The sequence below is a fragment of the Dermochelys coriacea genome, chromosome 18 (assembly GCF_009764565.3).
Source record: "Dermochelys coriacea isolate rDerCor1 chromosome 18, rDerCor1.pri.v4, whole genome shotgun sequence".
Classification (NCBI taxonomy): domain Eukaryota; kingdom Metazoa; phylum Chordata; order Testudines; family Dermochelyidae; genus Dermochelys; species Dermochelys coriacea.
In genome coordinates this window covers 22,069,640-22,083,490 of record NC_050085.1, presented here as the reverse complement: position 1 = coordinate 22,083,490, position 13,851 = coordinate 22,069,640, and the positions used below count along the sequence as shown (strand labels likewise).

The following is a 13,851-nucleotide window of genomic DNA, read 5'->3' as shown; positions in this document are numbered from 1 at the left end:
GGATGACCATCCTATTGGGGAAAGAGAAGAAGTTAGTTGAGATGGGCTGGAGCTGTCACTTCTGTTAAAGTCTGTTCCCGTTTCCTAAAAGACAAACGAGACAAACCCGCGAAAGGGGAGAGAAAAGCCCAGCAAAGAAACAAAACCGGCTTCTGGCTCTGGTGTTGATTTGCACTCGCAGCCTGGCTGCTAGAAAACCACAGGCCCAGCCCATGGCCTTATCCACCAGTCCAAGCCCAGCAAATGTGTACCAGCCTCAGGCTGTTCCGGGCATTGCTTTTACTTGCTTCTCTGGTCCCAGGCTTACTGCGCGGTGCCAAGCAGAGTCTTGGCTGACTAAGCCAGACTCTTACTACACAGAAGGAAAAAGACAAGAGATAGGAGAGAACAAAAGTAAGGTGGGAAGGAACAGAACACATAAGGGTGGGGGGTGGGAACGACTGTCTCAAATCCCAGGGGGTATTCGGGATTGAGTGGGAGCCAGCGGAGGTGGTGATGCCATCTGGGTCCCTCTCTGGCCTGGCCTGGCCAAGTTATTTCTCAGGATTAGGAGGACAAAGACGCAGGTGTTATGAGAAATCTCATGGTCCCAGGAGGCGGTGGGGGTGGGGATGGGGGTCGGTCAGCTCACAGCAGTGGGTGTCAGCAGACCACTCCTTGGGCTAATTCCCCCCACCCCGCAAGTCTTCCTTTTCTTTGAAGAGCTCCAGAAGGGAGGGGTGGGTGGACTAGCCATTACCTCACTGTGCTGGTCACCAGGTTGATCTCCTTCCCAACACACCACCAGGCGTGACTGGATCACAGCCCTGGAGTTCCACCAGCAGCTGACTAATTCCGTCCTTGTCTCCCTTTTCCCATCAACATTTGTTACAGGTTATTGTGACCTCTTAGGAACTTTCACTCCCTTTCTACAGCTGAGCTGCAATGCGGTTAAATTGATAGCCCAGTTATTACAAAACCTCTCCCGGTGGCAGGGCCACATCCCCTCGAGGGGAATGTAGTGGAAGTCAGGGTTGGTCCTGCTTTGAGCAGGGGGTTGGACTAGATGACCTCCTGAGGTCCCTTCCCACCTTGATAGTCTATGATTCTAAGTTCACCCTGCAGGGTAATGCGCTATCACTCGGCACCTTTCATCACCCCAACCATTACTATGGGCTGGGATCAGCTTATCTGCATGGCTCTTGGCATACAGCCACATAAACCTGTGTGCGCATACACAAACCTCTGTGCGTGCGTATGTGCAGCCACATAAAGCTGAGTGTGCATTGCCAGGGCAGTTCCATGCCACAGGCGCGCATGTGCAAGATGAGCTGAGCTCCCATTGGCCTTGCCAGGGCTGCTGGAGGCCTGGGCTGTGACTTCTCTTTAGTGGGTGTGCCCCTGAGTCTTGAGACTTGACGTAGATCAGGGCAAACAGGAACTGTCTCTCCAGGTCTGTGCCTGGCTTTTCCAAGGTTGGGTTCTGTATCAAAGGTGAGCTGCACCCGTGGACCCGTGTTCCCAGCCCATTGCCCCGGCAGGTGAGATCTCTGTGCAGAAGGCTAGCTGCTGTCCCCCCTCGAGCAAGCATGTCCCAGCCGGGTGCTGCCCCTCCGTTCCCAGAAACGAGCGGCTAGTTAGTTGCTGCCACAGGGGATGTGGATTCAGCCTGAAGATGTTTCTGCAGCTTGTTTTTGGGGCCTTTTTTGGAAAACACCTTGTTCCCAGGCAAGCCCTGCGTGTGTGAGCCCAGGCGCTGCTCGCGTTCTCCCGAGCCATCAGTCTGGGCATGACAGGACTCTCCTGCCTCTCCCTGTGGGGCCAGGCACCAGCAGGAGCAAAACGCCCTTGCACCTAACTCCGTGCTGAGCCCTCCGCCCAAGGCTCGGTTCACTCCCAAGGCCAGGACCAGCTGCCAGAGAGGAGCTACCCTGCCCGTGTCAGCCCCCTGCTGACCCCACAACCCAGAGAGCTGGCTGTGCCACCAGGGCTCGTGGCTGCAAGGATCCACCAGTACAATGTTCAGGTGGTGGAGGCTCACCTCCCAAAGCCGATGGCCAGGCCACATACAGCCTGGCGTCGCCAGGCGCTGGCGGGACAGGAGGGGGCTGGGCTGGAATGTCGCCACAGCAAAGCCACTAACAAGAGCCCCAGGCCAGGCTGGAGGGTGAAGATGCAAGGGCCAGAGTCAGTGCGCTGCTGGACAGCTGGGGGCCACCTGGGACTGGAGGCCCCAGGATGTGTGGAGAAAGTGAGTTACCTCCTTGGGATGCGGCCCTGCCCACGTGGGCCAGAGGGTGAGTGGGCGGCGGAGTCCTGGCCCCTTCGCCGCGTGTCTGCAGGAACACTGATCCCCTGCAAGAGCCAGCGGCCAGTTGCTGACATGGGAGATGATAGGCAGAGGTCACACCTTAAATGAGGTTCTGCAGGGAGTTCACTGCTCCCCGAGTCCACACTGAGCTCCCTGCAGAGCTCCCCCACCCCATGCCGCCTTGCTCGGGCTCCCCCTGCTGCATCCTCATCGCCTGCTCTCGCCCCTGCATGTCGCTGGTGCTCCCCTTGTGCCTGCAGCAGCCACGCCCCTGTGTTGTGACGTGTGGTCCCTGCCTGAGGAATACCCCACCCAGCTTCACCCAGCCCACGAGCTGCGTGGAGATTGTCAATGCTGTCAGGAGCCGGGGCCAGCCCCCTGCCACACAACCACACTTGGTTTGGTGGTTTGAGCGGGGGGCATGGGTCAGTGTTCACGTCGTGCTCCATGTCAGTGCCCAGCCTGGGCCGGCGAAGCTGCTGATCCAACCAACGGAGCAAATTCGATGATGACTCCTGGTCACATGCCACCTGAAGCTAAGAAGTGCCCTAGCTGGCATGCCCTCAGCTCAGCCTGAGCGAAGGTGTCCTGGTGTCAGTCGTGTGCTCAGAGCATGGCTATGGGGTTGGTTCTGTTCCCTGGGCCATGCTTTTTGGGGTGACTTGTTACAACGTCGTTCACTGCCAAGGGAGAGGATGGCCCCCTGATCTCCTGTTGCATGCCTTGGTAGAGCAACTTCTGGAAGGGAATGTGCTTGGGCGGGAGGGCGTAGCACTGGGTAGAGGGGAGCAGGCTGCCCCAGTGCTGGGGCGGGGGGCCAGCTGCCCCGGTGACAGACCCGTGTACTGGCAGGCAGCAGACCTCCCTGATCCCTGGGTAAGGAGGTGGGGTTTGGATCTTAGTTCCTGTGTGTGCCATTCATATGCACCATGGGGTTTCCGCCAGCAGGCAGCTGGATGGACAGGTGCCTTGGTGTGTCCAGCTTGTCCCGAAGGCTGGGAAATTCCAGCAGGGGCTGCTCCCCGTATGCTGCCTAGGTGTGGCTCTCCATCCTTTCTCTCACAGCCCTCACAGCAGCTGACAAATGCTGTGGTCACGGGGGCGCCCCAGCCAGGCTGCCCCAGGGGCCATTCTAGAGCAAGAAAGGACAGAGCTCCCCTGCCCGCTGCGACTGCAGGCCCAGGCCTGCACCTCGCTCACTGGGCGGCTGTTCTCCCTGCAGCAGAGGCTTCTCCTGTCGGGGCAGGTGTCCCTCGCCTGGCTAACAGGCTGATTGACAGGGTGTGCCTGTCAGAGCCCCGGCCCCTGCAGTTCATGCTCAGAATGGGTGGGTGCTTTCTCTGTGGGGTCGGGCTGTCAGTGGACCGGTGGCTGGATCATTTGCCCTTCAGGGCCAGCTTGGGCCTCTCCCATTCTGTCTCAGTGCTAAGGAGGGAGCCCTGGTCCCCAGAGGGGATTGTCTCCTGCACTGCCTGGCCCTCTGCGTGGACTGGGCTGCCCCTGCCCCACACCGCTTGGCATGAAGGAAAAGCCCCTGAGCATCAGCATGGCCTTTGGCCGACTTATGGCTGGGAAGAGTTGGCCCCACCTGTGTTCTGGGAGTGAGAGGGATGTGGCCGTTGTGTCCGTGTGCCCCATGGACGTGGGCTGCCAGGTGAGTGGTCGGGGCGGCAGGCAGGCAGGGTGCTGATGCTCTGGGTATCTGCCTGGATTTCAGCAGAGTGTCCAGGGCCGCAGTGACCCCAGCGGAGAGCCAGACGGAGCAGCAGCAGGAACCCTCCCTGTGCTCAGGGACTGCCAGGAGGAAGGGTGGGCTCCTGGGGACTCGGCACATCTGGGTTACTTAGTCTGTAAGGTCTTCGGGGCAGGATCTCTGTGTGTACAACACCTGGTGCAAAGGAGTCCTGGGTCAGCTTTAGCCAAAACAAACCATTCTTCCTGGCTCTGCCCCGGGCTCCCTGTGACGTTGGGCGGCCCCTCAGCTCCCCAGCTGGGTTGTGGTGACACTCAGACGTTGTGACGGGCACGTCTGCCCCAGGGGGAGGAAATGCATCCAGCTGTCGTCAGGGACAGGTTCCCCTGGCAGCCCAGAGCCCCTGCAGGAGCATGGCTCTGGAGTAGTGGCAGGGCTCTGCTGAGCAGTGCCCCTTGCTGGGTGTGTATTGGCCAGGCACAAACCGGGCTGGCTGCAATGGCACATATTGGGGTGAGCCGCCCTGATAGGCAGAGCCATGGCTCGAATGCCCCAAGTCGGGGGTTGGCCCGTGTGCAGAACTCTGCCCTGGGTCTGCTGTCACAATTGCTGCTGTTTGAGGGGCTGATCCAGGGCTTGGCTGGGCCCTGTGTCTGCGTGCGGGGAGATGGGAGTGTGGCAGGGGCAGGCAGCAGGGCTTGAGCAGTTACCGCAGCTGGGCAGCCAGGCCCCAGGAGTGAACTGGCCCCCACCTGGCGAGACGTTTGGCTGGATCGTGCCCTGGTGACCTGTGGGCTCCCAGCATCAGACCTACCAGGGCTGGCCAGCAAACCAGCAAAGGGGTGGGTGGATGGTGGCTTTGCAGGGAGAGTTGGAGGAGGATCGAGAAGCTTGTGTACTTGGGGCAGCTGCAGGTCTAGCTTAGGGAGGTGGCTGGGACCAGAAGGAGCTGAAGTGCGCTGCGTTGATCTGAGCTGGCTGAGGCTTCATGTCTGATCACTCGCCTGGCCCTGTGTCTAACCCCTGGCCTATGCTAGGGCCGGGAGCCTGCAGCCTGCCAGAGTGTTGCCATCTCCACTGTGCGTGCCCGGGAGTGACGGCGAGCTCTGGGCCAGAAAGGCAGCTGGGAGTCTAATGCCCCAGAGGGGTTCGCTGTCAGCTGTTGCTCTGCACTGCGTGGGGCTGTCACCAGATGCAGGGAGCAGAGCCCTCTGGGGAGCTCAGCTCTTGCTGCCGTGGGGCTTAGGGGACTGCAGAGCAGCTCCCCCTCGCGTCACGCTGCTGGCTTTCCGGTGCTCCTCTGATGAGCAGAAAGCCAAGGCCAGGCTCCAGTCCCTGCCATGCCCAGAACGCTGCTCTGCAAGCGCTGCTGAGGAGCAGAGCCCCCCTTCCCAGGGAGTGTGGGGTGCAGCGCCCAGTCTCCGCCCTGCTGAGAGCAGGGACCCAGTGAGGAGAGCCTACGACAGACTAGACCAGGGTGTTCACACAGCCAGCCAGCTGGAGCCACCTTCCCCACGTGCCCACTACCTTTGGGTGCCTGTTTGGAGCCCAGCTCCAGCCGCCTGGGGCCGGTTCCAGAGGGCTGAGCACCTGCAGCTCCTCGGGCAGCCATCGGGCATGCGGCATCTTCAGGCCCCAGGCAGCTCGAGTTGGGCTGCTCAAAACAGAGCTGCCAGAGGGTGATGAAAACATGGCCCAGGGTCTGGACGAGTTTTTGACTCCTCGTACGTACCCCAGGAGCAGCCGGTTTTGGGAGCAAACGCATGGAACGGACACAGCCCACCCGAGCACCACTGGGGTGTGTGTGTGTGTGTGTGTGTGTGTGTGCACGTGCCCCCACACCCGTGCCCTCTGTGCGCAAACGCATGTGCCCCTGCCCCCTGTCCGTGTGCGCGTAGGCTCCTGTCTGCTCTGCTGCTGAGCGAGGGAACCAGGAGCAGACAAGGGGAAAGAGGCCAGGTCTGTCTGGGCCCATGGGGTGTGCTCTGTGCAGGAGGCAGAGCGGCTGCCTGGGAAGGCCCCGCTGGCCACCCCAGTGAGGCATTCAAAGGGTCTGAAGGATGAGGAACCAGCTGAGTTTCAGGGGTAGGGGGCCGATTTCTGGCTGAGCTCGCCCCTCTGTGTAGCCAGATCCTGCAGCTGGGAGTGGAACCTGCTGGGGGCATTGGAAAGCCAGGCTGAGCTGGGCTCAGACATGGCTTGACATGGGGAAGGGAGCCGGCTGAGACTCCCGGGCCCTACCGGGGCTTGTCCCAGGCAGTTTCCTTGGGGATAATCTCTAGGAGTTGATAGCCAGGATGGAGCCTTGCTTGAGACAGACAAGCCCTGGCAGCTCTTTTCTGGCTAATGATTGCTCAGGGCTGGTCTGAGCTAACTCCAGCTTTGAGAGGCAGGCTGAGAATGCACTGGGAGGTGGGATAAACAGGGGTTTCCTAGCACCTCTGTCCTATGCCTGCAGATGGCTGCAGGCCCTGGCTTTCCAGGAGGTGCCGCGCCAGAGGAATGTCTCATTGCCAGGGCATCACGAACTCCCCACTCAGCAATGCAATCGCTCCTGAGGACTGGAGGCTTTTTGCATACTGTTGACACAAGAGCAGCCCTCCCCCTCTCCCCACTCAGCCAGAGTCATGGGGCTGGGCATTCAGAGCTCCCTGGGCTGGCTCCCCCTCACCTGCTCTGTGGCCCACATAGCTGCCGCTGCTGCTCTGGAAGGAACTCAGTGCCTTTGTCCTGCATGCGAGACCCTTGGGATGAGCGCAAGGTTGCTCCAGCCAAGGTGAGGCTGTGCAGCCCCTGGGCTGCTCGCTCCATGTCTGAGGGGTCTCGGAGCTGTGAGGGGCTCGGAGGGCCGAGTTTCGCACTGGCTGACTGCGCAGACCTGAGCCCATCTGCTCACCCATCCCTCGCTCTGCTTTGTGAGCGGTCTCGCTGCCCGCCTTGGAGGGCCAGTTCTAGCCAGTCCTTTCCCACAGCCTCATGGCAGCAGAGCTCTGGGGCTGGCTTTCTCCTCTGGCCCGTTTCTCTGCCCGGTGGGTGACTGGATTCCTGGTAGTGAACACAGTTCCCACAGGCTCTGGTCAGATGTAGCCAGTGTCCCAGGGCACTGGGCTGCAGCCACAGCCCCCTTCCCAGAGCCCTTGAGATCATGTCAGCCCTGCTTGGCAGGACGCCAGGCTGTCTCGGAGCTGGTGCCTGCACGCCTAGCCTTGGTGCAGGGCTCTGTGCACCGTGTCACTCAGGTGGCACCTGGACTGGACAGGAGCTGACTGCGGCCATCCTGCTCCAAGACTAGCAAGGCCCTGCTGTGGGTTGGAGAGGGATTGGGGCAGCCCTGGGGGCTTTGTGCACTGCACCCTCTTCCTGGCAGGCTGAGCTGCCGCCCGCCTCCTTCACCTGCTGCTGGAGGGTTACTGGCTCACCAAGGTGTGCAGAGCCCAGGCTGTTGGCCGGATGGGGCAGCTCTGGCCCCTGCATGGGGCTGTTTGCGTGAGTTCTCCCCACTCTCAGCAGCTCCTAAGGTGTCTCTCTCTGGAATTCCAGGCCCCCGGGCGGAAGCGGAAGAACATGAACGAGTTTCTGGGCGATTCCAGCATCCCGGGCCAGGACCCCCTGCAGCACTTCAGCTGCTCCCTGCCCAGCAATGGAATCGATACGTGGAAGAATAGGGCCGCCAGTCGCTTCAGTGGCTTCTTTGGCTCCAGCGCTAGCACCGGCCCCTTCGGACGGGTATGTCAGCTGCTTGGCAGCAGGCTTGGGCCTGTCCCTGCTCCCAGGGACTCTTGGCTCCCAAATTTCTGCTGTTGAGTGGAATTAGGAGCAGCGCCTCCCCCATAGTCTCTGCTGGCTGCCACCTGGGGTTGTTTGCCCAGGGAGGAATTCCTGGGTGCCAGGTTCTGCAGGGCAGAGCTGTGGGCTGTTGGGGGGATGGTGCTGACTACCTATGTCTGGGAGGGGCAGCGTCATTCCAAGCCTCTGGCAGGTGTTGGCCTGTGTCCCCTGCCTGCTGGGCAAGGCCGGTCCGTGCACTTTGCTGGGGCGCTGGGTTAGTTTGGGGCAGGAGGTCAGAGGTTGCTGAAGTTGGCAGCAATGGGCCTAACCCCAGAGCTGGCGGCAGGCACCTCCTGGACAAGCCACTTGGCGGGATTCTTTGGCTGCTCTCAGCCCAGCTAAGGAGACCTGTGCAGAGCCAGGAGCTGCCTGGGTTTGGAAAGGGGGTGGGGGTTTGTTGGCTGTGGCAGAGCTCAGCAGAACAGCATCGGGGTCCGGAACCCACCAGGGGCTGCTGCCCGAGAGCTCGCTGCTGCTGCGGCTGAGCCGGGGCAGAGCTGGGGCGGGAGTGGCAACCTCCATTCTGCCTCAGCTCTCCGTGCCCTTTGTCCTCTCGGTGGCCTTCAGCCCCAGGGCTGGATTGAGGCAGGCTCCCGCAGGTGCCCACTGTGAGTCACTCAGGCCTTCTGCAGGGACCTGTCGCTGCATGCCAGCTGCCTGGCCTGGGGCTCCTTGCCCAGCATCCTGGCACGAGGCCCAGTGATGGCCAAAGGTCGGGAATGCCCTGTGCCAGCGCCTCAGCTGCCTGCCCCATCCCATTAGCCTCCTTTCCCGCCTGGCCCGGCAGGCGCTGTGCTCCAGGACGCTGATGCAGGCTCTGCAGCCCCTCGGTGGGAGGGATTCTCCCAGCAGGAAGCTGGGTCTGTGAGCTCCTGAGCGGGCAGTGCTGGCAATGGGAGAGGGACCCTCCAAGTGGAAGCAACCCCCTCGCCCACTGCTGTGCACTCTTAGCCAGCTGTGCTCCTTTCCGCTAGGAGATGGATAAGATGGAGCAGCTGGAGAGCAAGCTGCACAGCTATAGCATCTTCGGCCTCCCCAAGCTCCCCCAGCAGCTCCGCTTTGACCAGGACTCCTGGGAGGAAGAAGAGGATGACACCAGCTTGTGCCTGGAAGACAGCTGGCAGGAGATCATCGAGGGCACGGAGGTAATGCTGGGCGTGTGTGGGGAGGGGGCTCTGGCTGGTGCAGAACATCCCAGCAGGGTGCTGGGGTCCTGGGGTGAGATTTCCCAAAAGGCTGGGCTAGAGCAACTCTTCTACAGCCACACTGCTCCTGTTACCCCCCACGGGCTGCTAATTGGGGCCCACTGCACCTGTTACCGCAGGTGGCCAGGCAGGAGGGAACTGGACCTTCCCCCAAACACATTTCAGTGCCTTGGCCTCTTTTCCCCCTTCTGGGATGTTGCCCTGTGGGACTGGGATTCTGCTGGGCCCATGAGACAGGGCCTCTCCTCGCATCCTGGCTGGGAGAGGCGCTCGGCTGCCTCGTGCGCGGGAGACGATTGCAGGCAGGAGGCTCACTCCCCGTCTGTCCTGCTCTCGGTGGGAACATCACACTGTGTTGAGGGGTCTCAGCACCCCGGCCCCCACAGCCCCATGGTGCTGACCCTTCTGCCCTTCGTCAGGCCCTGACGCGCCGGCAGTGCCACCAGCAGGAGGCCATCTGGGAGCTGCTGCAAACAGAAGCCACTTACATCCGGAAGCTGAAAGTGATCACAGACGTGAGTCTCCCCTGACCGCCTCGTGGCCCTGGGAATGGGCAGAGCCAGGCTCCTGCCAAGCCATTGTGGGGGGCACGACAGGTGTTAGGCCAATGACTCGTGGAGGCAGGAGAGTGTGATGTGCCCTTCCGGGGGGCAGAGGGCTGAGCCAGGGCAGCTTTCACTGGCTCCGTCTCTGCCAGGAGCAGTTAGTTTATTCTGTACCCTGCGCTCACCAGTGCAGCATCCAAGAGCCCCTGGCTGGCTGGGTCTCGGCTGTGCCCGGCCGTCGGCTCGCAGCCACAGCCTGGAGCTGGGCTGGGTCTAACCGGTGTCCGTCACGGCCTGCACATGATGCAGCCTCCGGCCCCCAGTGGGGAGGGACACCCCCTTCCGGGGCTGCGGCCTGTTGAGATCTCCCCGCTGGTGGCCCGGTGGGCGTGGGCATGTGCAGAGGGAGGGTCGCATGTGCCGGCTCTGCACTGCCGGTTCTCTGTTCTCTTCGCAGCTCTTCCTCTGCTGCCTGCTGAACCTGCAGGAGTCAGGGCTGCTGTGTGAGGTAAGGGCCCAGCCACCCCAGGGCTCGGGGGCAGCAAGTCCATCATCGCCTGCAGGGTCCTCGCGGGCATAAGCCAGTCCCAGCCTCTGCCCCTCGCTCTGGGCCAGCGAGGGGCCCTGGGCTGCCCCACCCTGCGCTGGGAGGAGCTTCCCAGCCCCCAAGCGGCCCCGCCCCGCGCTGGGAGGAGCTCCCCGGCCCCCAAGCGGCCCCGCCCCGCGCTGGGAGGAGCTCCCCGGCCCCCAAGCGGCCCCGCCCCGCGCTGGGAGGAGCTCCCCGGCCCCCAAGCGGCCCCGCCCCACGCTGGGAGGAGCTCTCTGGCCCCCAAGCAGCCCCTCACCAGAGCCCCACTGCACCCCTTGCTGTGCTTACAGGTGGAAGCTGAGCGTCTGTTCAGCAACATCCAGGAGATTATCCAGCTGCACCGCGCCCTGTGGGGCAGCATCATGGCCCCCGTCCTGGAGAAGGCCAGGAAAACCAAGGCGCTGCTGGACCCTGTGGACTTCTTGAAGGGATTCAAAATGGTGGGTGTGAGACCCCAGGTGCCGCTCGCTCTGCCATGGTTGTGCCTGGCGGGGAGTTGCCCTGGGCTCTGACTGGCCTTCTGGTTTGCCTTGCAGTTTGGCTCCCTCTTCAAGCCCTACATCCACTACTGCATGGAGGAGGAGGGCTGCCTGGAGTACATGCGCACGCTGCTGCGGGACAGCGACCTCTTCCGGGTCTACGTGACGGTAAGGCCTGGAGCCAGGTGCACGCGGTGCCGGCGCGCACCGCCCCCGAGTCACTAACACACCCGTGTCTCTGCTTCCAGTGGGCAGAGAAGCACAAGCAGTGCAACCGCCTGAAGCTCAGCGACATGCTGGTGAAGCCGCACCAGCGCCTCACCAAGTACCCGCTGCTGCTCAAGTCGGTGCTGAAGAAAACGGACGACCCTTGCACCCGGGACGCTGTCATCACCATGGTAACCTGCCAGGGAGTGCGGGCAGATGGGCCATGCCTCCCCGGTTAGACTGCTGCCAGCCAAGTCAGCGGCTGAGGGCGTGCAGCCTGCGTCCCTGCCGTGCCTTGGTGCTGGCAGCGGGCTCCCGTGTGCCCTCTCCCCAGGGCCGGGGCGGCCGCTGCACAACGTGCGAATTTGCCCAAGCAGCCGTGTCCCCATTCTGCAGCCAGTGCTGACTGTGCCTGGCAGGGTCACCCAGACTCTGCCTCCTGCCTCCGCAGGCTCCTTGCCAAGCCTGCTGGACCAGGGCGTGGGGCACAGGGCATGGGGAGGGCTCCTCGTCAGACCTGCTGCGCCAGGGGCTTCCAGCCACCAGTTTCCCCTATGCGCCTCTGACCGTTCCCCTTGTGGCAGATCACTTCCGTGGAGCGGTTCATCAATCACGTGAATTCGCGGATGCGCCAGCGGCAGGAGCAGCAGAGGCTGGTGGCCATCCTCAGCCGGATTGACTCCTACGAGGTGGTGGACAGCAGCACGGAGGAGGTGGATAAGGTATGGGCTGTGTGGGCAGGGGGTGTGCAGGCTGGGCTGGACCCTGCCCCAGGCCCCTGACTGTGTCCTTTCTCTCTTGCTGGCAGCTCCTGAAGGAGTTTCTGCACCTGGACCTGACGGCCCCCATCCCGGGCACCTCGCCCGAGGACACGCGGCAGCTCTTCCTGGAGGGGAGCTTGAAAATGAAGGAAGGTAAAGACAGCAAGGTGAGCAGTGCGGCCAGAGCAGAGCTCCCAAGCAGCCCCCGGGACCGGCCTGGCAGTTACCTCAGCCAAGGCTTCCTTTGCTGGATGAGCTGGGGGTGGAGGGTGCAGCTGGCCCTGGGAACGGCTCCTGTGGGCATGACTCGGTAACACGACTTCCAGGGTATCACCTGCCCCCCTGCCCCAGCGCCTGGCTGCTCAGCAGGATCCCATGAGCCCTGTGCTGTTCCCTTCTCCAGATGGACGTTTACTGCTTCCTCTTCACGGACCTGTTCCTCATCACCAAGCCGGTGAAGAAGGCTGAGCGCACCAAGGTCATCCGGCAGCCCCTGCTTGTGGACAAGATCGTCTGCCGGGAGCTCAAGGACCCCGGTGAGCATGCGGGGCTGGGATCCGAGAGCCGGGCCTTGGCTGTGTAGCTCCCCTGGGCTCCTCTCCTCAGAGCCTCTCCCCTAGCCCCTCACAGCCCCTCCGAGCTGGAGGAGCTTCCTCTCTCTCTCTTTCCCCCTGTCCTGCCAGCCTGCGGGCAGGAGACTGAATCCCGCTCCCCGCTGGCAGACTGAGGTGGCCAGGGCACAGGGCTCTCCCTCCATCCCAACAGGGACTGACCCCCAAGTGCTCCCAGCCCCAGGGACCCCAGGGCCTCTGTGCAACCCACAGTATGGGGAGCAAATGGCTTGGCTCCTGCCCTTCATATCTGGGCTGTTACAGCCTCTGCACCCTGCCCTCCTGCAGTGTGACAGCCCCAACGCCCCGGGGGCTCTGGCGCGGACAGAGGCTGCAGCGTGATTTGTCCCTGGGGCCTGGGCACTAGGCCCCTTCTGACTACACATGGCCTAACCCTGAGCCCCTGCTCGCTCTGCTGCTCTGGTGCCTTCCTGGCCTTGTCCCGAGAGCTGGCGTGTCTCCTTGCTTCCCCGTGCTGGGCACTCACCGTGTCTGCGGTAACTCGCCCGGGCCGCTGAGAGGTGCCTTTGCTCATGTTTGGTTGCTGCCTCCTGTCCCCCGTGCAGGCTCCTTCCTCCTGATCTATCTCAACGAGCTGCGCAGCGCCGTGGGAGCCTACACCTTCCAGGCCAGCGGGCAGTCCTTGTGCCGTGGCTGGATCGAGGCACTGTACAATGCACAGGTGACTCGGGAGCAAGCACTTGCATTCCAGCCACAGCACCTTTCCGCCAGGCCTTGGGATCCAAAGCGCCAGTGCTGAGCCGCTGCAGCATCCCCGATCTGAGAGGCCGTGGGCGTTTCATCTAGTGCTGGCACCAGCCTGGGGTTTCCTACACCAGCTCGGAGCACGTGCCCTTCTCTGAGAGGGGGCCAGATGAGGAAATGGAGACGCAGCCAAGGCCTGCCCTGTGCACTCCTAGCTCTGCCAGCAGCAAGCAGACCTGCAGAGAGACTGGATGCACACGGGGACACAGGCAGCTCGACCACTGCCCGAGGTGTCACCTCTCTCCCCCCAGGGTGACCTTGTCCCCAGGAGTATTCGAAGCACAGTCATTCCCAGGCATTGGTTTTCTCGCTGTAATCTCACCGCTTTCGGCAGTGGAGACAGCCTCGGACAGTGCACACTTCCCCTGGAAGGGCCAGTGCCACATGCTGTCATGCCTTGCAGTGAATCTCCCTCCTTTACCATTCCCCTCCCCGGGGGCTGCCAGTGGCAGTGCTACGTCTCTGCTCCACAGCCCGCAGACCTGTGTGGGCACGGGCAGCATGTCTCAGGCTGTGTGCATGCTGCTGGGAACCGGGCCCACTGCCGGGCAGTCCCGGTGAGCACACAGCCCCTGACCTGGGTGGAGCCCCCGGTCTGGGCTGGGGATCGGCGCCCCAGCTGGGAGCTGCAGGTGGGGACGGCCGTGTTCTCCCGTTCCTAAGCTGTGTCCTGCCCCCTCCCCACAGAACCTCCTGCAGCAGCTGCGTCTCCAGGAGCAGCAGCGTAGCCAACGACAGCATCTGCAGAGCCTGGCGGAGGGAGAGGACGGGGAGAGTGGGGCCTCGGCAGCCAGCTCGCCCACCATCCTGCGCAGGAGCAGCAACAGCCTGGACTCCCAACAATGGTACAACACCCCCCCACCCCCGTCAGAGCTCGG

The 13,851-nt window shown here is 62.6% G+C and overlaps 1 protein-coding gene across 10 annotated transcripts in view; it reads left to right on the top strand.

The window, feature by feature from the left end:
• The window catches only part of PLEKHG5 (pleckstrin homology and RhoGEF domain containing G5), a 113,755-nt gene that overhangs the window by 95,537 nt on the left and 4,367 nt on the right, over positions 1-13,851 (top strand). For 9 of the 10 annotated variants that reach the window (XM_038376849.2, XM_043499943.1, XM_038376862.2 and 6 more), the window contains 12 exons: positions 7,524-7,709; positions 8,786-8,956; positions 9,436-9,531; positions 10,019-10,069; positions 10,441-10,590; positions 10,687-10,797; positions 10,878-11,027; positions 11,421-11,558; positions 11,645-11,764; positions 12,001-12,133; positions 12,775-12,890; positions 13,661-13,818. In XM_038376849.2, the coding sequence (XP_038232777.1) occupies positions 7,524-7,709; positions 8,786-8,956; positions 9,436-9,531; positions 10,019-10,069; positions 10,441-10,590; positions 10,687-10,797; positions 10,878-11,027; positions 11,421-11,558; positions 11,645-11,764; positions 12,001-12,133; positions 12,775-12,890; positions 13,661-13,818 (1,580 nt within the window). Of the gene's footprint in view, positions 1-6,478; positions 6,760-7,523; positions 7,710-8,785; positions 8,957-9,435; positions 9,532-10,018; positions 10,070-10,440; positions 10,591-10,686; positions 10,798-10,877; positions 11,028-11,420; positions 11,559-11,644; positions 11,765-12,000; positions 12,134-12,774; positions 12,891-13,660; positions 13,819-13,851 lie in introns of those variants that run through there. The other variant, XM_043499946.1, reaches the window with a different exon arrangement.